This window comes from Malania oleifera, chromosome 8, assembly GCF_029873635.1.
Source record: "Malania oleifera isolate guangnan ecotype guangnan chromosome 8, ASM2987363v1, whole genome shotgun sequence".
In the NCBI taxonomy this organism is placed as follows: Eukaryota; Viridiplantae; Streptophyta; class Magnoliopsida; order Santalales; family Ximeniaceae; genus Malania; species Malania oleifera.
The window spans coordinates 84445951-84471608 of NC_080424.1; the positions used below are offsets into that span (position 1 = coordinate 84445951).

Sequence of the window (25658 nt, forward strand, 5' to 3'; positions counted from 1 at the left end):
TGCCTTTTAAACAAGTACTTGTATAATAGGCATTTGTGATCATTAGTGCTTAAGCCTAGAGTAATGATTGCAACTTGTTCAAGGCTTTAAAGTTCAAGGATGGGTTTAGGATTAAATGATATAAAGTGTGAGGTGGATCCCCTAAATCACACGCTTATGCTACGGACAACAGTGACTTAACTTAAGATGATTTATCTTTAAGCATAAGTTAAGCATTTGAATTATTTACCAAGCAAAAGTGCTTTGTCCATTTTGAAGTGGATTTTCATTCAAGTATAATACAGCCAATGTTCTCATATTTTGTCCAATCATCATGATATTTCTTCATTAAGTGATTAGATTTGACATTTTACTTGACTTTTCATATTAGTTTAATTATCTAGAATTCTTAGTATTCAATATAGTGCATAGTGAATGCATCTACTAAGAATTTTCATTTTAAGCACCAACCACTTCCCAAGCCTACAGTCATCACTACCTTTAAACCTAGGAACTAAGGAAGAATTAAATAATTATGCAATATTAATTTAGATCCATTTTTCCTTAGGTCCTACGGGGTTCGCCTTCATTATCACCCATATCATCACTTCATCTAAACCTTTGGCACTTCTAGATGGAGTGTGCCAAAACATTTCACAGAAAAAGCAAGTCTTGTGTATGCGTGAAAGATTATGCTTACAAATCTTATTTTGGCTCGATGAAGCATAAAAATTTGTACGAGATTTGTTAAGTGATTTTGAATCCATTTTGAAAGATTTTTCCTTTTAAGACCTAAGGATTTATCATCTCTCACTTCTCCCTCCTGGTAGAATATTTTCAATATCTTTTCAATCTTTTTCTTTTCAAGGAAGGCATGACACTTTTTTAACTTGTCTAATTGTTTAGCCAACCTTTTGTTTTGATTTTTCATAAAAGTTTTATGATAAGACATTCTAACTAGAGGCTTATGAATTTTAAATGAATCATTTTCTAGTTGTCGATTCAATGACATGCTTTCATCATAAAACTCATTGCATGATTCAATACAAGATTTATCTCCATAACTATCATACGAATCAATGTATACAGTATCATCATCAGACACAGTCAATGCTTCATCATAAGATATATCACAAAATTTTTCATAAGAATCATCGCATGCATTATTAACAGAACTATCATTATATTCAATGGATGATTCATCATGTAATATATTACAGAATTCATCATAAGAATCATCACATGCTTCATTGCACGAATAAGTAAATGAGGCAGAGTAAGAATCATATACCTCAATGTCAATTGATATTTCTAGCCCATGATTTACCTCCTCCTGATCATATGAGCTTGGAGCATCCGGAGCAGTGATCTCCTTCATGTTGGGCTCTCCATATTTCTTTTCTAACTCATCCTAGATTTCTTTTGCACTAGAACGTGACATAATCTCAAGTAAAATATTAGATTCTAAAGCGCAATACAGTAAATCCATGACATGTGAATTTGTATGCATTAAACTATTATCATTTTCAACTACTAGCATACAAATTCCTTAGTCAATCACCTGCTAGGCACTCTAGTCCATAGATTTTATAAAAATGCTCATTCTGATTTTTCAGTGGGTGTAATTGACACCACAAAATACAAGAGGCAAGAAGGTGACTAACCCTCGCCGAATGGGGATACACCAATGTAAGCCATTGTGATATTTTGCAAAAACGTTTAAGTCTATGCAACGAGACTCTGATACCAATTGTTGCAATTGGTGTATTCCCAAGAGGGGGGTGAATAGGGTATTTAAAATTTTGTCCTAGGTTCAGTTAATCCAACAATTAGTATTATACAAACCTAGGGTCTGTCTATGCAATTATAAACCCAATCATTCACAATATTAAATCACGAACATTCAAGTAATGAAATTTCAATTGCAGAATTTAAAACCAGGCACAAGAAATGTTATCGGGGTTCGGCCAATACTGCCTATGTGCCCACCTTGGATAACTAGCATAAGAATTCCATTATAAGCTCACTTCACGGGTGGAGCGGCACATAATACAACCAAGTCAATTAATGGGGCTAATCTCAACCTACAATTACACCTTACCAGCGCTTTCCTAACCGGGTCTAAGCCAATCCGGGACTATTCAATAGGGCTAGTCTCCCTCTTCAGGACCACGCTTGGAATACAATAGATAATTAAATTTTTCGTACAAACATATATGCTTCTTTTTTTTAGATTACGCACCGGGTATCCACATGTTCATTTTATGGTCCACGTGACTAATCCTACGCCCCTTGAAGTTGACCCCAGGGATGGAAACGAACCCGAGAGGGTTTGAACACCTGACCTTGTGAAAGGCACTCCCGCAGCCCGCACTACCACCTGAACCACACCCTGGGGAGTGACATATATGCTTTTTACACTAAGCAGATGTGTACCACTATGCTCAATCAATTTATGCACTCACATATGATAGAATTTATGCTTAAGTGAGATCTTGAAAATTTAATTCAAGATAATATATTCAACGAGTGAATATTCAAGGTTATCTCAAAAACCTTAATCAAGTATCACACTAATATTTTGTCAAATATAATCACAACAGATACTTAGGGTTTAAGCTTGCAAAAGATTTATCAAATAAAATATGCAAGCTCTCAAGCCTTGCAATTTGAATGCAAAGACTAAGAAGTTAAAAACAAGTTATTCCCAATCAAATATTTATATACGAAATATTGTGGGAATAAATAATCGAGCAAAACTCTCAAAAAGATTTTTCAAATATATATATGAATGTGTGAGAGTAATGCGAAGAAAATGATTTGAAATGATGCACAACACCACAAACAAATCTTCCTACACCTTGAAATTGATTTGCAAGTTAGGAGAACTAGAAAAACAAACTCTCTTTTTAAAAATGAGATTTCCTAATAAATATGTAAGAGAGTGTATGAAAATATGCTTAAAATATTGAGCATATAGCAAAAGAAGTATAAAATATTTGAGAGGATTTTTGCTAATGACTTTTGTTAATCTCTTCTTAATCAAGGAAAATGAGGGGGTATATATAGATATCCCTCAAATTTTGATTGTTGGGGACCTATTGGGTATTTTGGAAAATGTTTAATGATGTTTAAAGCAAATTAATTCTGATTTACTGCGGTAAAAATTTTGCTAACCCGAGACGTCCAATCGACTAGATTCAAGGTTCGATCGACCAGATTATTGGGTTCGGTTGACTAGGACATTTTTGAACTATAGGTTTGGTGGACCGTCCAAAGGCAATTCTGAACTCTCTGAGGTTCGGTCGACCAGACATGAGTTTGGTTGACCGGATGTGGGTGTCCGGTAGACCAGGTAAATTTTATACTGAAGGTTCGATCGACCAGGGTGTTGGGATCTCCCCATGTGTTAGTTCGGTCAACCAGAGCGTTGCAGCTTATTTTAAGGTCAGTCGACTGAAGGGTCAAACCATTGACCCTAGGGAGGTTCAGTCGACTGAATGGTTCTGCATATTGAAGTTTGGTGGACCGAACATGCCAATTTGAGCATTTTGGTCCTATACTCTTTATAAAATTGTCACTAGTCATATGATAAATAATTATAAATCAATAAGGAACTTTTTTATGCAGAATTATGGGTCCTACGGTCAGTCTAAGGCCTTTGAGAGTAAACCCAAAAAATCCAGGGTCGGTCGAAGGTCAACTATGGTCTTAAGCATAAATACCTATTATGCATGAGATGCAAATATTACAGACCGTAAATTCTTATAGACCAAATAATGAAACAAACACACATATACAATTAAAACAAATATCTTCTTCTTTTGCTCCTGACTTGTTGAGATTGTAAGTGTGGAGTCACCGACAGCCGCACCAGCCCAGTTGTTAACTTGGACATTGAAAACCGGCGGCCACCTACTCTGCAGACTTTGCTGAAACTGCAGCCACTGTCTTTGAATTTTTCCCCTCCTTGTGTACATATATATATATATATATATGCGTGTGTGTGTAGCAGAGTGCTGTGAGCAGAGAGTCATAGTGTTGCAGTGAGCAGTGAGTTGTGAGTTGTGAGTGTGTGTAAGCTGCATCAGTGAGAGTTGTGTTGTATGCAGAAAGTGTGTGCAAAGTAGAGAGTTGAGAAAGAAACAGAGAGAGTTGAGCAGTGAGGCTCCTTGTAAATTTTTCTCCCAGTATAGTGCCGTGGTGTGTGCTCCGTGGACGTAGGTTGATTCGACCGAACAAGGTAATTTTCGGTGTTCCATTGTGGATGTGTATGTTTTTCTTCGCATGTGATTGTTACTCCAGGATCCATTCCATCCAACAATTGGTATCAGAGCTTGGTTGGAGTAGAATTGCCAGATCGGAGAAAATATCCCGGATTTTGAGCTTTTATCGAGTAGCTCAAATTTTAATTTTGAGGCCACCATCGAACTCCTTTCGTCGAGAAGAAATAAACGGTGTCAACCGGAGCTCCAAACAACTTACGAAGACACCGCACGCGCCTATACGCACCGTCAACCTCCAGGGGACGTTTCCATGCGCAACTATGCGCCTCCACACGCCGGAAGAGGGTCGGCAAAACACTCCATGCGCGGTCACGCGTCGGGAAACAACCGGCGAGTCATCAGGAGGTTGAAGACGAGTGACGTCAGTGCAACATCACCCGTCCACGTCAGTGCATGTCAGTCAGGACCCATGCCCCGTCAGCGCGCCGCGTCAGCGCCCAACAGCAGCCACGTCAGTGCCTAGTTAGCAAGCGCGTCACTGCCACGTCACTAGTTGAGTAAGCCGCCATGTTAGGCCGGGCCCACGCCATGTCAGCACCATGTTAGCAAGTGGGCCCCACAGTCACCCACCAGTAGGTGGGCCCTATAGTGCCACATCAGTAGTGGTTCCCACGTGCCACGTCAGTAGACGGTGCAGTTAACGACGTCACTAACGCCGTCAGAGAATATTCCATCCGTGAGAGGAATATTCCATTAAAGTTGACCAGGTTTGATGTAATGACGTGAAGAATAATGGTATTTAAATAATAAAAAGGAAGGGAAATGGAAACTGGAAACAGAAGGAGGCAGTCGAAGCTTTCGTCGACGACATTGCACTTTGGAAGGAATAACCGAAGGAAATTATCAGGGCCTTGTTGATGAAGGCAAGATTCATCGACGAGGAAATACCAAGAGAGGTTTTGGGCAGTCTGAATTTCATCGACGAGGAGTGGGTTTCATCGACGAAATTATTAAAGGACTCATCGATGAGATGGCGTGGCTCATCGACGAATCTAGCTCTATAAATAGTGAAAAACTCAGATTTTTTATGGAAATCTTTCACAGAAACCCTCTCTCTCTCATCCTTCGGTTCTTCCATCTTCTCTCTTTGATTTCAGGCCGGATGTCCTCTAGTTTGAGGATCTGAAGCCACCACGACGCTCCTGGGAAAGTTCTCTACAAGTCTGCCGGAGCGGATCCAAGGTAAGGCTTTCTACTCAGTATTTGATTAATTGACAGTTGTAGGAAGTGATATACGCGCAGAAATACTGAACTTTAGTTATGGAGAATGTTGTTTCCAGGGTGTTGAGTTGGGAACCCTGCGGGTGTGGGACAGATTTTCTTAGGGGCTATTCAAGAATCAGGTAAGGGGATAAACTAAGCTAGTTCTTTTTAATAAATGTATGTATATATAGAACTTGACTTCAGGAAAGTAAATATGTTCATATATATATGATTTACATTTGAGAAAACACTGTTGAAAATGATGGTATGTTGAATATGCGGAAAATCTATTAGTGTGGCATGAGTAGAAATTATTTTGAAATACTGTTTTCTGGAAATGTGATTATGATACGAATTTTTATAATGGAAAATCGGCATATGGGCCGAGATTTTTATATGTTTTGCCGGCGTACGGGCAGTGCTATGTGTATGATTTGCAGGCGTACGGGCTGAGTTAAGGATATATTTTTTCGGTGTACGAGCCGTGCTATGAATGTGATTTTCTAGTGTACGGGCTGTGCTATGATATGATTTACCGGTGTACGGACCGAGCTATGAATGTGATTTGCCAGCGTACGGGCTGTGCTATGATTTGCCGGCGTACGGGCCGAGCTATGGTAAAATGTGAAATACCGGCGTACGGGCCGATGATTTTTCATGATATACGTATATATATATATATATGCAAAATGAAATGATTGATCTGATAATTAATGATATGATATATTCATGTATCACAGTTTCAGTATATGTTATATGATATCAGAACCTGGTTGACTTGGTCTAGGCTAGCACTTGCACGGTACCGTTGCTATGTGTCCATGGTCATCATGATCATGAAATATGTGTTAATGCCGTTGTACGAAGTGGTGTGAGATTGGATGGTTGATGTGGTTTTTAAGAAGTGTGTAAGCGCCCCTGGTGTACGGACCAGGTCAGGCAGACCCATCAGACTTACAGACTGTACTTTTGACTTGGCAATGGTCGGTCAACCATTGTCAGGTTCCGTCTTCGGGCCACACAACCCAGTCATGTGGGGGGTAATACATGACAACAGTCAGCTAACCTACCAGGAATGTTTTGTATTATTATTATATGAGATGATATATGCTTATGAAAATGCAGTATGTTCTGCCATGTTTTGATGATATATATGTTTTCTCAGATTTGACATAATAGTTACTGAATATGTTCTGTATGGTATATGTATAACACAGAATACTCATGTTGTCACACACTAGTATTAGTTTATTTCCCTTATTGAGAGGTGTCTCACCCCAAAAATTTTATAAACTTTTCAGGAGCCCTTGATAGGAGAGCGGGAAAAGTCCCGTTGATCTAATGCTGTTTATATGCCCTGTTTGAAGGGTAAGTTTTAGTAGGGACAATTAGATTTTGTGGGAAATGTCCCTAGATCTTGTTTTTGGGATGTATATACTGAAATATAGTGGTTATAGTGACTCTGGTATTTATGGTAATGTGATGGATGTTTTCGTATTTATAATATTGTGATTATATGTTTCCTGCTTCTTTGGCTTCCGTTATGTGTTCCGATGTATCCCTGGTACCCATGGGTTCAGGTGGATTATGATCTGCTAAGTTGAGATTTGTGTAATTGATTTAAAAAAAAAAGTGAAAATTAAACAAGTTGTCATAGTTTGGTATCAGAGCCTAGGTTGCTAGGTTCTGTAGACTTTAGAATGCAGCAGAAACAATACTAGAGTTTAGGAAATGATTTGAGGTTTTGTTCTACAGACTAGAGGCGGTACTTCCGTGGTAGTTTCTGTGTTTTTCCTGGGGTGTCGATTTCAGGAAAACAATAGTAAGCTATTATCGGGTTGTTTTCCTAGAATGTAGAACTGGGGATTAGAAATGAGTTAGAAATGTTGAGATAAGTGGTGAGAATAGGTGGGTAAATTATAAGGATAGAATTTATAAGTTGTGTTTGTATCTTCTAGAATGGATCTAGGAGGAAGCAGTTCCCATGTGAGTGGCAGTGATGGAGCAGGACCATCAGATGCAACTGGGACCGACTCTGATGCGGTATTACGTAGCGCGGCTCAGCAAGTTATGGCTGAGATCATAAGGAGCTCGAGAGAGTAGGGTGGTCCATCTGCAGGCCATGGGTGCACCATAGAGAAATTTACAAAGATGAATCCTCTGACATTCTCAGGTGGAGTTGCTCCTGCAGCCGCTGAGAACTGGATGCAGGAGACCGAGAAAATCTTGGCTATATTGCAGTGTATTGAGGAACAGAGGGTCCTTTTTGCCACCTATAGATTGGTAGGAGAAGCCGAGAGGTGGTGGATTGCGATGAGACTGCTCAAGCAGCAGAGGGTGACTTCGATAGCCATGACATGGGATCGGTTTAAATAATTGTTCTTCGATAGATATTTTCTAGCTACTATCAAGGAGGCTAAAGTAGAAGAGTTCCTGAGTCTAAAGTAGGGACAGCTATCCATCCAGCAATATGCGGCTCGTTTTATCGTGCTCTCTCGTTTCGCCCCGTACATTGTTCCTGATGAAGTGAAGAAGGCGAGGTAGTTTGAGAGAGGTTTAAGGCGGGGTATATTCAAGCAGGTGGTGGTGCTGCGGATCCAGGACTTTGCTGAGTTGGTCGACAGGGCAGCCTTGGTAGAGATTGGTGAGCGTCTTGATGCAGAGGAGCTGGGATAGAGGAAGAGATCTACATCCACCGGCTACTAGCAAGGTCATAGATCGAGTCAGTGAAAGAGAGGAAACTATGGCAGAGGGCGGAGACGAGAGGACGCGAGGTGCAGGCGGGGCAGGATCCTCCGGTCTGTCAGACTTGTGGTAGGAGACACTAGGGAGAGTGTCGAGCTGGTGGTGTGGTGTGCTATCGCTGCGATAGATCGGGGCAAATGGTGCAAGACTGCCCTACCTCACCAGATGCAGTTCCAGCTCCCAAACCATACCGGGGAGGTTATCAAGCGTCACGTGGGGGCCAGCAGAGAAATACGACTCCAGCCAGGGTGTTTACTTTGACACTGGGTGAGGCTGAGACAGCATGTGACATGGTGACAAGTATGGTTATTATGTTTTATTTTAAAGTTATTGCATTGTTTGATTCAGGAGCTACACACTCGTTCGTGTCTTCGGGGTGTGTTAAATAATGTGGGGCTGAAACACAATCATTAGATGTTGAATTGTTGGTATCTACACCGACTGGATCAACAGTGAGGTGTCGTAGGATGCTCCGAGGTTGTCCAGTTGATATTCAAGGAAAGATTTTGTCTACTGATCTGATAGTGCTAGACATGCACGAGTTTGATGTTATATTTGGCATGGATTGGCTAGTAGCTAATTTTTCCAGCATAGATTGCCAAGTACGATAAGTGATATTTAGATCTCCGGGGGAAGCAGAATTCAAGTTTGTAGGGTCGCGAGTGCAATCCCTGCCTTAACTAGTTTCAGCTATTCAGGCCAAAAGACTACTGCTGAGTGGTTGTCAGGGGTTTGTGGCTGTTGTGAAGGAGATGTCAGAGAATGAATTGAAACTTGCTAGCGCTCCTGTAGTAAAGGAGTTTACAGATGTTTTCCCAGATGAGTTACCAAGCTTGCCACCCGATCGTGAGGTAGATTTCCCTTTTGATCTACCTTTTGGTACAACACCGATTTCTAAAGTACCTTACCGGATGGCGCCAGCAGAATTGGCAGGATTAAAGAATCAGTTGGAAGATCTGCTTGATGAGGGCTTCATACGACCCGGTGTATCTCTGTGGGGAGCTCTAGTTTTATTTGTGAAGAAGAAAGACGGGTCTATGAGGATGTGATAGACTATAGGGAGATTAATAAAGTGACAATTAAGAATAAGTATCCTCTACCCCGTATTGATGATTTGTTTGACTAGCTCTAGGGTACACGGGTGTATTTGAAGATCGACCTCAGATTCGGCTACCATTAGGTAAAAGAGAAAGCAGAAGATGTCTCGAAGACGGCCTTCAGGACTAGGTACGGGCATTACAAGTTTCTTGTTATGCCGTTTAGTTTGACAAATGCTTCCGCGGTATTTATGGACTTGATGAACAGTGTCTTCCACCAATACTTAAACTAGTTTGTTGTTGTTTTTATTAATGATGTACTGGTCTATTTGCGGAGTTATGGGGAGCATAACACACACATGAGGTAGGTTTTGCGGATACTTCGGGGAAGGAAGTTGTACGCCAAGTTCAGTAAATGTGAATTTCGACTTGAGAAGGTCGTATTCTTTGGACACGTTGTATCTAGAGATGGTATTTCTGTGGATCCTAACAAGATTGAGGCGGTAGTGAATTGGGCTAGACCAAGAAATGTCTAGGAGATTAGAAGTTTCTTAGGGCTAGCTGGCTATTACTGTCGTTTCGTTGAGAGATTCTCAGCTTTGTTTGGACCTTTGACATGACTGACTAGGAAGAATGTCAGATTTGAGTGGGACGACAACTGTGAGCAGAGTTTTCAAGAATTGAAGCAAAGATTAGTCATAACACCAGTACTGGTCATCCCGTTAGGGGGTGAAGGGTATGTCATTTACAGTGATGCGTCCTTGAAGGGACTTGGCTGTGTATTGATGCAACATGGCAGGGTAGTGGCGTATACGTCCACGCAGTTGAAAGAATATGAAAAGAACTACCCTACACATGATCTTGAATTGGCTGCAGTGGTACACACATTGAAAATTTAGAGGCATTACTTGTACGGCTAGAAGTATGAGATTTTCTCTAACCATAAGAGCTTAAAGTACTTCACACAGAAGGAATTGAATATGAGGCAGAGAAAGTGGTTGGAGCTAATTAAGGATTTTGATTGTACCATCAGTTATCACTCAGGAAAAGCAAACGTGGTAGCTGATACGTTGAGTAGGGAATCCAAGGAATCAATGTTGACGACTATGGAGATCTAGTATCCGATTATAATGGATCTGGAGAGACTCAGCATAGAGTTGGTAGAGAGTGATCCTCCAGTGTGTATTGCTAGCCTAGTAGTACAACCTACTCTATGAGAAAGAATTAAAGCCACTCAGAAGGAAGACCCAGAATTAGCAGAAGTGATAGATAGAGTACAGAGTGGTCAAGGGGAGGAATTTAGTATTGCAGATGATGGATCTTTGCGGTTTTGTTCCAGATTATGTGTTTCTGTCGATATTGAGATCAGGAAGATTATTTTAGAGGAGGCCCACAGATCTTTGTATACAGTTCATCCCGGCAGTACGAAGATGTATAAGGATCTTCGAGAGTCGTACTGGTGGAGTGGTATGAAGATAGAGATTGCCGAGTATGTAGCGCAGTGTCTAACATGCCAGCAGGAAAAGGCTGAGCACCAGAGGCCGGCAGGGCAATTGCAGCCGTTATTTATCCCAGAGTGGAAGTAGGATCATATAACTATGGACTTCGTGTCAGGACTGCCAACGGCATTACATGACCAAAATGTCATTTGGGTGATTGTTGACCATTTGACTAAGACCACCCACTTTATACCTATCAAAATAAGCTACTCCCTCAATCGTTTAGCGAAGATTTACATTAAGGAGATAGTTCGTTCTCATAAGGTTCCAGTATCGATTGTGTCAGATCGAGACTCGCGTTTTATGTCACGTTTTTGGAAGAGTCAGCAAGAAGCTTTAGGGTCTCAACTATCTTTCAGCACGACATTCCATCCGCAGTCAGATGAGCAGACTAAGAGGACGATACAAACATTAGAGGATATGCTCCGTGCGTGCGTATTAGATTTTGGGGGTAGTTGGACTCAGTTCATGCCGCTGGTAGAGTTCGCGTATAAGAACAGTTATCAGTCCAGTATGGCGTGGCACCATTTGAGGCTCTATATGGTAGGAGATGTCGTTCTCCTTTGTTTTGGGATGAAGTGGGTGAGCGGAGAGTAGTGGGGCAATAGCTCGTGTAGCAAGCGTGTGATAAGGTTCGGCTTATCAAGGATAGGATTAGTGCAGCTCAGAGCCGACGGAAAAGTTATGCTGATAATAGCCGCAGGAATCTGGAATTTGATGTGGGTAATCATGTGTTTTTGAAGATAGCTCCGATGAAAGGGGTTATGGGATTTGGGAAGAAGGGTAAACTTAGTCCTAGGTTTATCGGTCCATTTGAGATTCTAGATAAAGTGGGACCGGTAGCTTACAAGCTAGCTTTACCACCTGTGTTGTCCACGATCCACGACGTATTCCATGTTGCTATGTTAAGGAAATACGTCACAGATCCTTCTCATATCATCAGTTATGATGAATAAGAGCTTAGTGATTCACTTGTGTGTGAGGAGGTACCCATACAAATTCTGGATAGGAAAGTACAGGAGCTACGTAACAAGAAGATTCCTCAGGTGAAAGTTTTGTAGAGGAATCATACCGTTGAAGAGGCTTCTTAGGAATCCGAGGAGCAGATGAGGCAGAGGTATCCGCATTTATTCTAAGAAGTTAGGTAGTATTTATTTTGCAGGTGCATGTAATGGTTTAATTAGTGTAACATTTTAGTTTTAGGAGAATTTTTCTTTTGTATATGTAATCTTCTAGGACTCAAAATGTAACCACGATATTCCTCCGCCATAAGTGAGGGTAAGTAATAAAATAAGTAGACCCTTTTCTTGTTAAGGGATGACGAGTTACGTGAATTGTAAATTTCGAGGACGAAATTTTATAAGGAGGGGAGAATGTAACGACCCGAAGAATAATGGTATTTAAATAATAAATAGGAAGGGAAATGGAAACCAGAAACAGAAGGAGGCAGTCGACTTCATCGATGACATTGCACTTTGGAAGGAATAACCGAAAGAAATTATCAGGGTCTCGTCGACGAACATAGGGGATTCGTTGACGAGGGTATAAGAGGAACCTTGTCGACGAAGGTAAGATTCGTCGACAAGGAAATACCAAGAGAGGTTTTGGGCAGTTCGAATTTCGTTGACGAGGAGTGGGTTTCGTCGACGAAATTATTAAAGGACTCATCGACAAAATGGCGTGGTTCATCAACGAATTTAGCTCTATAAATAGTGAAAAACTCAAATTTTTGATGAAAATCTTGCGCAAAAACCCTCTCTCTCTTTCTCATCCTTCGGTTCTTCCCCCTTCTCTCTTCGATTTTGGGCTGGATTTCCTCTGGTTTGAGGATTTGAAACCATCACAACGCTGCTGGGAAAGTTCTCTAGAAGTCTTTCGGAGCGGATCGTCGGTGGGGCTGAGGTGGGAACTATCCCAAATTCAGGGTAAGGATTTCTACGCAGTATTTGATTAATTGACAATTGTAAGAAGTGATATACGTGTAGAAATACTGAAGTTTAGTTATGGGAAATGTTGTTTTCAGGGTGTTGAGTTGGGAAACCTGCTGGTGCGGACCAGATTTTCTTAGGGGCTTTTCAAAAATCAGGTAAGGGGATAAACTATGCTAGTTCTTTTTTAGAAATGTATGTATATGGCATTTGATTTCAGGAAAGTAAATATGTTCATATATATGATTTATATTTGAGAAAACACTGTTGAAAATGATGGTATGTTGAATATGCGGAAAACCTGTTAGTGTGGTATGAGTAGAAATTGTTTTGAAATACTGTTTTCTGGAAATGTGATTATGATACGGATTTTTATAATGGAAAACCGGTGTACGGGCCGAGATTTTTATATGTTTTGCCGGCGTATGGGTTGTGTTATGTGTATGATTTGCCAGCGTACGGGCTGATCTATGAATATATTTTGCCGGCTTATGGGTCGTGCTATGGATGTGATTTTTCAGCGTATGGGCTGTGCTATGATATGATTTGCCGACGTATGAGCCAAACTATGGATGTCATTTTCCAGCATACGGGCTGTGCTATGATTTGCTGGCGTACGAGCCGAGTTATGGTAAAATGTGAAATACCGGCGTATGGGCCAATGATTTTTCATGATATACGTATATATATATATATATATGCAAAATGAAATGATTGATCTGATAATTAATGATATGATATATTCATGTATCACAGTTTCAGTATATGTTATATGATATTAGATCCTGGTTGGCTTGGTCTAGGCTAGCACTTGCACGATACCGTTACTATGTGTCCATGGTCATCATGATCATGAAATTTGTGTTAACGCCGCTGTACAGAGTGGTGTGAGATTGGATGGTTGATGTGGTTTTTAAGAAGTGTGTGAGCACCCCTGGTGTACGGACCAGGTCAGGCAGACCCATCAGACTTACAGACTGTACTTTTGACTTGGCAGTAGTCGGCTAACCATTGTCGGGTCCTGCCTTCGGGCCATACAACCTAGTCATGTGGGGGTAATACATGACAACAACCGGCTAACCTACCAAGAATGTTTTGTATTATTATTATATGAGACGATATATGCTTATGAAAATGCAGTATGTCCTGCCTTGTTTTGATGATATTTATGTTTTCTCATATTCGACATAATAATTACTGAATATTTTCTCTATGGTATATGTATAACACAGAATACTCATGTTGCCACACACTAGTATTAGTTTATTTCCCTTACTAAGAGGTGTCTCACCCCAAAAATTTTATAAACTTTTTAGTAGCCGTTGATAGGAGAGTGGGAAAAGCCTCGCTGATCTAGTGCAGTTTATCTGCCCTCTTTGAAGGGTAAGTTTTAGTAGGGACAGTTGAATTTTGTGGGAAATGTCTCTAGATCTTGTTTTTGGGATGTATATACTGAAATATAGTGGTTATAGTGACTTTGATATTTATGGTAATGTGATGGATGTTTTTGTATTTATAATATTGTGATTATATGTTTCCTACTGCTTAGGCTTCCGTTATGTGTTCTGATGTATCCCTGGTACCCACGGGTCCAGGTGGATTATGATCTTCTAAGTTGAGATTTGTGTAATTGATTTTTTTTTTAAAAAAGTGGAAATTAAGCAGGTCGTCACATTTGACCAATGTTTGAACAGATTTTTTAAAGCCATTTCGAGTTCGTTTTTCGAACGACTTACGCCCTTTCTAAGGTTTTTGGCTGTTTCGGATCCAACTGTACTGTTTGATTGAGCTAATTTCATCTCTAGATCAATGAATCGAGATATCAAATGAAAGAAGCTCTCAGATCGAGATGTTTGATGGCACAAACTTCGGTTTCTTGAAAAATACAGATTGAAGACTATTTTGTTTGGTAAGGAGTTGCACTTACCACTGATGGAGAAGTTAGAATCCATGAAGGAGAGCGAGTGAGAGTTGCTTGATCGAAAAGCTCTCGGGGCCATCAGAATGACGTTGTCAAAGTCTGTGGCATTCAATATTAAGCATATATCATCCACCAAATCTTTAATGGATGTACTCTCTAATAGGTACGAGCAGCTTTCAGCCGCGAACAAGGTACATCTCATGAAAAGACTGTTTACTATGAGCATGTGTGCAGGTGAAAGTTTCGGCAGGTATTTGAATAATTTCAATAAATTGTCAGATAAACTCGCCTCATTCGGGATAACGTTTGATAATGAGATTCGGGCCCTATTGATTCCCAGTTAGTTGCTTGAAAGTTGGAATGGTGTTGTTACTGCCATCAGTTGCTCTGTAGGAAAATTGAAACTTGTATACGATGAGGTCGTTAGTATGATTTTGGTGGAGGAAATCAGGATGTAGTCAAACCATGGTTCCACTTCAAGTTCAGCCTTGAACATGGAGAGTCGAGGCAAAGGAAACAGGCACAGACAATCAAACAATCGCGGTAGATCTAGGCCGAGACGATCTAAATCCAGAAATCCCAGAGGCACTCAGGGCACAGGTTCCTAGAGCACAAAAGTTATTGAGTGCTGGAATTGTGGAAAAACTGATCATTATAAGAACCAGTGTAGCAGTCAGAAGAACGAATATGAGACGAGGGTAAAGACAGAAGCAAATATTGTTTCCAAAAATGATGATTTGTTGATCTGCTCTTTGGAGAGCAAAAAGGAGTCTTGGGTGTTAGACTCTGGAGCTTCATTCCATGCCACTTGCAACAGAGATTGCTTGGAGGAGTATACATCAGGTAATTTCGGTAAAGTATATCTGGGCAATGATTAACCTTGCGACATTGCCAGTAAGGGGACAGTGAAGATCAAAATGAATAGGTCAGTATGGAAACTGAGAGATGTCAGGTATATTCTAGACCTGAGGAAGAATTTGATCTTAGTCAGTTAATTGGCAGATGAAGGTTATAACACATCTTCATTGGTGATGAATGAAAGATTTCGAAGGGTGCATTGACAATTGCTCGAAGTAAGAAAAGTGGTACTCTTTATGTAACTCTTGATGCATGTATGTCTATTATAGTTGCTACAGGAAATAATGATAGCAACCTATGGCATCAACGACTCGGACACCTGGGTGAGAGGGGACTCAGGGTGATACACTCAAAGGGTAAGTTGAGTGATTTACAGTCGGTGAAGATTGACATATGTGAGGATTGCATATTTGGGAAACAGAAGAGAGTCAGTTTCTATATAAACATCAGTACCCTGAAGAAGGAGAGACTTGAGCTAGTCTATTCAGATGTATGGGGACCAAAAACCATTTCGTTTACAGGAGGAAAGCATTACTTCATCACATTTATCGATGATCATTCACGAAAGGTATGAGTTTACTTCTTGAAGTATAAATCTGATGTTTTTGATGCTTTTAAAATTTGGAAAGTAATGGTAGAAAACGAAACTGGTTTGAAAATCAAAAGGCTAAGAACAAATAATGGTGGAGAGTATGTTGACACCGAGTTCAAGAAATTCTGTTATGAGCATGGTATCAGAATGAAAAGGACTGTGCTAGGCACGCCTCAACACAATGGCGTAGCTGAGCAGATTAACAGAGCGTTGACAAAAAAGCCAGAAGCATGCGTATACAGTCAGGCTTGCCAAAGATGTTTTGGCAGAAGCAGTCAACACAGCAGCTTATTCGATTAATAGAAGTCCTTCAGTACCATTGGACTATAGTTTACTAGAAAACGTTTGGAGTAACAAAGAGGTAAGGATTTCACATTTGAAAGTTTTTGGTTGTGTTGCATATGTACATATCAATGATGTCAAGGATAAGCTGGATCCAAAATCCCGAAAATGCACCTTCATAGGTTATGGTGGAGATGAATTTGGATACCGCATTTGGGATGATGAAAACAAAAAGGTGATTAGAAGCAGAGATGTGATTTTTGATGAAAAAGTGATGTACAAAGATAGGCACGCAGAAGAATCCACAAAACCAGTTCAGAGAGAATCAACCTATGTGAATATGGATGATGTCCTAGAATATGTCGGGACACAACAACAAAATGCCGAGAATCCTCAGGCGGAGGAACCAGTGGAGCAGATCGTCGCACCACCGCCTCCTACTCCAACTTCGGAGCTTAGGAGATCTACTCGACCCTATGTACCAAACAGAATGTATATAAATTATTTACTTCTTATAGATGGAGGAGAGCCTGAATGCTATGATGAAGCATGTCAGGCAGGGGATGCGAGCAAGTGGGAGCTTGCGATGAAGGATGAAATGAAGTCCCTCACCTCCAACAGAACGTGGGAATTAGCTGAGTTGCCTAAAGGTAAGAAGTTCTTTCATAACAAGTGGGTGTACAGAATCAAAGAGGAGCATGACGGCTCCAGAAGGTACAAGTCTTAGTTGGTAGTCAAAGGCTTCGAACAGAAGGAAGGGATTGACTGCACCGACATCTTTGCACCAGTTGTGAAATTGACAACCATCAGATTAGTCCGCAGAAATCTAGTAGACAGGAAGGTGGTGACTAGAGAGAAACTGAAATTGTGCTCAAATTCAGTTGGTATTCATGCTTGAAGACAGACACGAACACATCATTTGCCTATACATTGGTTGAGATGCTGTCTCCGTCTACAAGTGGGAGATTGTTGAGATTGTAGGTGTGGAGTCCCCGACAGCCGCACCAGCTCAGTCGCTAACTTGGACATTGAAGACCGGCGACCACCTACTCTGCAGACTTTGCTGAAACTGTAGTCACCGTCTTTGAATTTTTCTCCTCCCTGTGTATATATATATATGTGCGTGTGTGTGCAACAAAGTGCTGTGAGCAGAGAGTCGTAATGTTGTAGTGAGCTGTGAGTTGTGAGTTGTGAGTGTGTGTAAGCTGCGTCAATGAGAGTTGTGTTGTACGCAGAAAGTGTGTGTAGAGCAGAGAGTTGAGAGAGAAACAGAGAGAGTTGAGAAGTGAGGCTCCTTGTAAATTTTTCTCCCAGTATAGTGTAGTGGTGTGTGCTCCGTGGACGTAGGTCGATTCGACCAAACCACGTAATTTTCGGTGTTCCATTGTGGATGTGTTTGTTTTTCTTCGTGTGTGATTGTTGCTCCAAGATCCATTCTGCCCAACATGACTTTTTATGGAATCAGTCAGGATAATGTGTTTTAAGTCCGTTCTGACTTCTATTCACTTTCATGTGTGTGATATGAAAGATTAACCTGTTCAAGTACTAGGCACACATATTAGTAACATACAGTTTGTCATAATCAAAACCAGAGATCGGACTCAAAAAGTTAACAAATATTACATTATGAAACTCTAATATTATAGCACAATATTATAATAATACATTAGTATAACTATACATATGGCTATATTGCCATACTGTGTAACATACTAATACTCTATATTCTTAAACTATTTTATAGATAATGTTATTATTTATTTTAAAATATTTGTACCTAGTGGTTTTTTAATAAAACTTTTTATTAAATCAAACATTATTCTGACCCAACATTTTGTTATTTACTAATAACAAAGAAGTTTAATTTAATAAAAAAGAAACTTGAATAACATGGACATAAATCCTATGGGTTTGTTTGGATGAAGGATTTGATCGAGGAAAAAGAAATGAAAGAAAAATAAGAAAAATCACTTTTCGTTGTAGTTTCTCCATGTACTAAATACTATTTAAAATACAAATTTTAAATATGATATAATAATAATAATAATAATAATAATTAAACATTAACGAAGCGTAAAATTAATTTTTTGTTTATTAATTTAGCATATTTTATATATTTTTACTTTTTTTTTGGGCAACTAAATTCATGGTAAATATTAAATTTTTTTCCTTTAAGATTTTTAAAGGTGCAAAAAATAAGGAGGAGGGAAGAGAGGGATGGGCCTTAAATAGGAGCAATTTAGAGCAAAAGCAGAGCTTTCAGTGAAAAGGGCGTACTTTTAAGAGGCTTCCAAAGTTGGAAGAATAGTAATGATTACAAGTAGTTCAAAAGCTTAGGGCTACCTTCCAAATTTGAAAGCCTCAAAAACCGGAAACCAAAGAGAGAAAGGGAGACTCCAAGGCTTGGGCTAGGGTTTTTTTTTTTTTTTGTTCTTTTTTTTTAAATATATATATTTTCAAAAAAAAAAAAAAAACTTGATTCCTTTTCAAACAAACGGATTTGGGACACAAGAAATATAAAATAACTTATGTTACTTTTGAGAGAATAAATTTGAGGGTTTAAATTTGAATTTGAACAAATTTCAGTATAATTTTGTATTACATTTTATCCAAATTCATTGGTTCGAGACATGAAAACAGTCACTTGCAAAAACGAAAGCTAAGGCTATGTACTATAGACCCAATGCGGTCCACTCTTTTCTCGAACCCTGTGTTGCAGAAACTTTGTGTACCGAGTTGCTTTTTATTTTATTCAAATTTAAATACTATCCAAACACATCGTTATTATACTTACGAGTTTTTTTTATCAGATATTGAATTTTATGTCAAATTTAGATAAATTTAAACTTAAAATCCAAATTTTTAAATATCAGATGAGAGAATGGAATGCACTTCTTCTCTTATAATGAGATATGCCATCTACGAAACCAAGGGATAAAAAAGGAAAAGAAAAGAGAGACTTAAAAAGTAGGGATCACAATTGAGAGGGGCAGGGGAGAGAACAAAGCAAAAGAGGAGGAGGGTGGTTTAGCCATAGCCGCAGTTTCAAATGCCAGTTTATTTGTTTATTAATTTATATATTTTTTGGGGGTAGAAGAGTAACGGCTGAATCATGGCTTCTGCTGCACCACAACTCTTTTTCTGTGATGCGTTTTATGTTCCTTTTGTTTGCATAATGTTTACCTTCACCCTCTTCTCCCTCTCCAATTTACGATTTTGCCATTCTTATATTTGAATACATTCCCTCAATTCATTGAATTACATAAGAGTTGAAATGAGCTCAAGTTTGTTTGTTTTATTTTAATTAAATTTGAGTAAAAGTTAAAATTTAAATTAAGTTTGAATATATATATTTATTTAAACTTGTTCTTTAAAAGCATTGACTGGATTTGAGTTAAACTTGTAAGGTTTAGTACTTGATTTTCTTTTAGAGATAAATAAAACGAACGTGTATGAACATAAATACGGAGTGAGTCATTTCTTCTTTGTATGAATGGACTTGCTCTTTTTTTTCTTTTTCTTTTTTAATTTTTTTTAGCTCTTGGTGCTTGAAGTATAGAGTTAGGATTATGGTTGTTGAATTAAGGGAAATTGCAAAATAGTGAAAGATTAAGGTAAAAGAGAGTGAGATTGAGTGGTGCTAATTGACTTCTTTACCACTCATTTTTAGGCTTTTTAAAAGCTAACTAGTAAGCTTCCCATTTGAGTTTATAAACGGATTGTTCACTTGCGTAAACAAGTCGAGCTCAAACTTGTGTATGCTCACTCATTTATTCAACACAACTTGAAAATAAGATTAGGAAGTACTTATTCTAGCAAATGGACAAACTAAACTGAGTCCTTGCCGAATTGAGCTACCGAGTTGTATACTTGTGACTTGATTCGTTTGTAACCCTAATAATGTACTTTATTTTTTATTCATCATCTTTTTTTTTCTTTTTTTGAGGCACTTAAATAGTTTTCTTGTTAGATGATATCGGCTTCATATAAGGACCAATTTGGCATTGTGATTGTCTATTCACGCATGTGAGTTTAAGATCCAATCTCTTAAATTTACAGATGGTAGGGGAAGGAGGAAGATGGGGAGGATTTGGTGGTCCATGGATTGCTTAATCTTTAGCAATGTGGGAGAACTTGGTTGAGAGAGGGCCCTAAGGGAGAGGAAGGGGAAATGAGAGAGATGGTCGCGATTCTATGTAACTCAACATAAACTACTGATGCGGTTTTAGGGATTTTGACTACCGCCCTAGTTGTAGAACAAAAAATGATAAATTTTGTCTTAACCTCTCCTAGTTCAATATTTATTTGAGTGGTCGGAGCTTCAAGATCTATAGAGAAAGCTAATAATAAAACTTTATATCTATTTTCTCTTTTATAGCAGACACCATGTTCCTAACGATTAGAAACACTGACACTATTGCATCAATTCTCTTGTTAGTAACTCAAGAGAGCAATGAGGGATTTAAGGGACGAAGTATTACTCAGGTTCGATGGATATTGTCTCATAGAGTTGTGTTGTGCATTGAGATGCTTTAGGGCCAACCTCCATGACATTTGATCTAAAATTATAAAATATCACACTTGAGCATCTTAGAAGTGAAGATGTTGGCGGCAAGGTAAGTGACCACGGTACTAGTGATTTGCTTTATATATAGCCCTAGACTACTTGACCTTGTTATTCACTTGATTTAGTTTCCATTATTGTAATTATTTATTATATGTTTGTCGTACATTGCATTGAATTAATTACAATTAAATTTGTTGACAAGATTTCACCCTTGGTTTTCTCGGTGATAATTTGGTGTTAATCTTTATATACTTTTCAATAATATGATTTTTTAGCAAACTTATAGAGTTACCACAAGTTTCAGTGATACCTAGGTTATATATGACTCTTCAAGTATGATTACCAAGCTTCGGTCATGTTGGCGTTTGAATTTTTAGTAACTAGGAGTGATAGAAGAGAAAAAAGGATTCAACAATTTCTCCGTTAATCTTTAAACTCCCTCCAAAATTAGAGGAAGGGACAAAGTTGTTAGATACTATCTGTCATTCTTTATGTCCCAACTAGGAAGAGCGTTAAACTTCCTAAAACAACTTTAATAGTTTCTATGTAACAAAACGACAATGTTTTGTTAAATCAAATGATAGGAACGTCTTGATGAATCTTGAGCATTCAAATTGAAATTTGCCAGATGGCGCTTAAACAGCGGGGGCATGTAGAGGAGGGGAGCCACGATCAAGAGGGAGGGAGACAAGATCCATTTTTTTTTTGGTAGGGTTTAGGGGAGATGGGAATTGCATGGAAGAGGGTTTTGGGACAACGTGGGGAGAAAGAGTGGTCGACAATGGCTACAAACGACCAAGGCGTGCTAGGGGTTTTGGTGCTTTAAAGTTTTTTTTTTTTTTTTGAATGTTTAACTAAAATGACATCATTTATTTATTTATTTTAAAATCAAATAAAATAAAAAAATGGGTGAAATTTAAAACTAAATTTTTTTAAAAATAAAATGTTAATGAAAAAATTGAAAAATTGACACCATAAAATTTGAAAAATCTAAACAAAAAAAATTTTCTCAGGCAAAAATGTTAGCTATCGATAAGGATTTAGGCATAGTAGCTAAAATAAACGCAAAATAATGGATCATAAGAGAAAAAGTTTTAAAAATTCTTATATTTACGTATAAAAAAATTTGAAATTTAATGAAAAAACCCTCCAACCATTTTCCCTAGGTTTCGACTATGTGGTAAGAAATTAAATAAGGTAGTTATAAGTTTTAGTATATTATAGAATAAGATGATTAAAAAAAGTTTGAAAGATGAATTTAGCTAAGCAAACGTATAAAATGCCTCCTGAATAATAGAAAAAAAAAATTAAATCACATATAGTTGTAAAAATAAAGTATTTGATTCATAAACAATTGATCATCTTACGAGTAAAACAAAAATTTAGATTAATTGAAAATATACAAAAGCATATTTTTGAATAAAAATAAATAAATTAAGGTAATTTTTTGGTGTATAAATTTCATGTTTAGATCTAAATTTATGTGAATTTCAAAACAACTCAATATAATTTTATACTATATTTTATCAAAATTCATATGTGTCTATGTTTAGGATTTTGAACTTAGCTTAATTGTATTTGAAAAGTGAAAACCATGAATTTTTATTTTATTTGATTTGATTTTATTGATATATATTATATAAATTGGACATAGAAGGGTAAAAGTGGAAGAGAGGGGGGAGTGGGGGGTGAGGAAGGACACGCGCTAACCAGCCGTTTTTTGTTGGGTAGCCCAACGAAGGCATCTTCTTATGATTGTATTTTGGGTTTTCCCTCTCAAACCCACTCCCACGCCATAACCGTCACCTCTCTCTCTCTCTCTCTCTCTCTCTCTCTCTCTCTCTTCACTTGTATATAACTCCCTCCGGTCTCCATCTTCATCTCCGTCACAGGGCAGGTATCAGAGCTGTTTCCGAAGAGGATCGCCATGGAAATGCTAGGGAAAACCATTGGCAGCCTCGGTCACGCGGGTGGTAGCGGAGGAAACTCGAGCATGAAACCGCCAAGACCAATGCCGGTGAAGCGGAAGCGGGGTAGAAAGGGAGCTGATGACCGGGGAAATAATGGAAGTGGGGATCGTGAGAACTCGATTGACTGCAAAACAGTTGCTGGGGGTGGTGGTACTGAGGATGATGCAGAGCTTGAGACTCACATATGGACGGAGAGGGAGCGCAGGAAGAAGATGAGGGACCTGTTTAACAATCTTCATGCTTTGCTTCCTCATCTCCCTGATAAGGTATACATTCAATTTATTTAATTCAATTTTGTTCTAAATTCAAGATTCCATATAATTCTATCATGTAGAGGGCTTGAATACAATGGCAGATTGATTGTATTCAAGAACAAAATTGAATTAAACTGAGATTTCAATATATTCTGTACCATCAAACGTAGTATTTAGGGCTAAATTTTAATTTCAATGTATATATATGATGTGCATGCATTATTTACAGGCAGATAAATCCAGCATAGTAGACGAAGCCGTGAGCTACATAAAAACACTGCAACAGTCCGTCGAAATTCTGCAACAGCGAAAGCTCGAGAGGCTCCGGGGCACTGCTACCACCTTCAACTGTGGAAGTAGCCTAGCTGTTGAACCATCATGGGAACCGTTTGTGGGCGGTAAGGAGTTGCCGCCGCCCGTCGGAGAGAATTCGGAAGCTTACTCGCATTCATACGATTACAAAATCCCAACAAGTCCTATGATATCTCTGGCTGATTGTAACTACTCTCACTTTAGGACATGGCTTGCGGGGAATGTGGTGGCGAGCATGTGCGGAGACGATGCGCATATCAGTGTGTGTTCGCTCAAGAAGCCGGGGCTGCTGACCACCATTTTCTACATACTGGACAAGCACAAGCTTGATGTGATCTCTACTCACATTTCATCTGATCAGTATCGTTGCATGTATATGATCCATGCCCGCGGTGTAAGTCTCATCTGCCCCCTCCGTCTTTTAATCTCTCTTTTTATGTTTATGTTTATATTTTTCATTTTCTTTTGATTTAGTTTTCGTTTTGGGGTTTTCTTTTGGGGGCTGTGTTGGCCGGGAAAGGAAAATTTTGGGGGTGCTACAAAAGTGTCTGGGACACTTTAGTGAGTTCTATGAAAACTGCATCTCAATCTTCTTATTCTTCTTCTTTCCTCCCATACTTCTACCTCTTGCATGTTAGATCAGCTCAACCAAACAGAGTTCCACTCTTCTTCTTCTTCCTTCCTCTCTCTTCCCCACTCTCTCTCTTCTTCTTTCCCCCATACTTCTACCTCTTGCATGTAAGATCAGCTCAAACAACCAGAGTTCCTCTCTCTCCCTCTTTCTTCCCCACCCCCTTCCCTCTTCTCCTTCTCCTCCTCCTCCTCCTCCTCCTCCTCCTCCTGTAACCCTAATTTCTTTTGTTCCTACAACACCGAGTCACTAGCTAAAAAACCGCAAGCACTAGTAGTAAACACTATAATTGTGAGATAGGTTTGTGTAAGTATGGTTATGTGTTGTCAATTTTGTATTTGGAAATGGCCCAATAATTGGGAAAATGTCATATCCATATTTGGCATATGGATTCTTAATTGGTGCACCAAAAGAATATTTACTCATTGGTTCAATCGACTTATACACGTACTTATGAATTTCTCTATGGCATCATCCTTGAATATAGATATTTGTTACTCACTAAATAAGGCATCATTATATATACAGGCTGGTGGGTCGTCTAATCAAATTCAAGAGGCATCGACGGTGGAGGAAGTATTCAAGTTGGCAGTAGAGGAAATGAGTTTATTGCTCTCCTCATATTGATATTCACATAGCCTAAGTTGGTAAAGAACTAGAGTATATAGGGTAAGATGAGAAACCTATGGTTCAAATCTTATTCTCATGAAATAAAGATTTTATTTTTATTTTTATATTTAACCCTTTTCTCAATGGAAGATTTATGTAGAAAATTATGTACGATGAAAGGGTTTGGCACTTTTCAACCCACCTTCTATGAAGACTTCTCAATAAGTGAACTCATTGCTATGCATCCAATAGTACTACTTATTATTTTGAGTGAAGAAGTTGCCTGTAAAATTGGTCTCCATATATATGAATCTCAGCTTGAAATTGATGAATCACCTTTGAATTTGTATGAGCATATTTGGAATCATACCCTCACTTCATATTTTCAAATTTGGATATTGACACTAGTTTCTAGTGTAATTTATTATTATTTTCTTTGGGTTTGGAGTTTGAACTGAATGAGGAAGATGTGATACATTTAAAGTAGGTTGGGTAAAAAGGAAAAGTGTTAGCTTCGGGAGTGTTGTGTGATCATCAAGTATCCCTTAAATTAAAAAAAAAAAAAAAGTTTCTATAACATGGCTATAAGACTAGCCACACTAGTCTTATGCATCATAATGCATATTGGGCAACTAAGAAACAATATCCAACTAATAAAAGTAGCAAAAATGCAAATGTTATGCCCCTGGGCATAAGCTCAGGTGGTAAGGAGGTTCACTAGACGACCTTGGACAAAGGTGAAGTCTGGGGTTCAAATCCTACCACCTGCAGCGCACATCCGCGATTTACCTCCTATGTGTTGGCTGAGGGCACAACTGGCATAGGCGTGGGATTAGTTTGGCACGCAAGTTCAGGAAACTCGGCATATCCAATAAAAAAAAAAAAAAGTGCAAATGCTGAAGTGGACAAGTGTTATAATATTAAGAAAAATTAAGGAATGAATATATTCACGATAAGTTACGTATAACACCTATAGAAGATAAGT

At 38.8% G+C, this 25658-nt stretch overlaps 1 protein-coding gene across 1 annotated transcript; it reads left to right on the top strand.

The window, feature by feature from the left end:
• Positions 1–22675: 22675 nt before the first annotated feature.
• On the top strand, positions 22676–24948 carry LOC131162368 (transcription factor bHLH95-like). The gene is made up of 3 exons (XM_058118773.1): positions 22676–23133; positions 23351–23827; positions 24593–24948. The coding sequence occupies exons 1-3, from the start codon at positions 22825–22827 to the stop codon at positions 24689–24691; spliced, it is 885 nt and encodes a 294-aa protein (XP_057974756.1). The 5' UTR covers positions 22676–22824; the 3' UTR covers positions 24692–24948.
• The last annotated feature ends 710 nt before the right edge of the window (positions 24949–25658 follow it).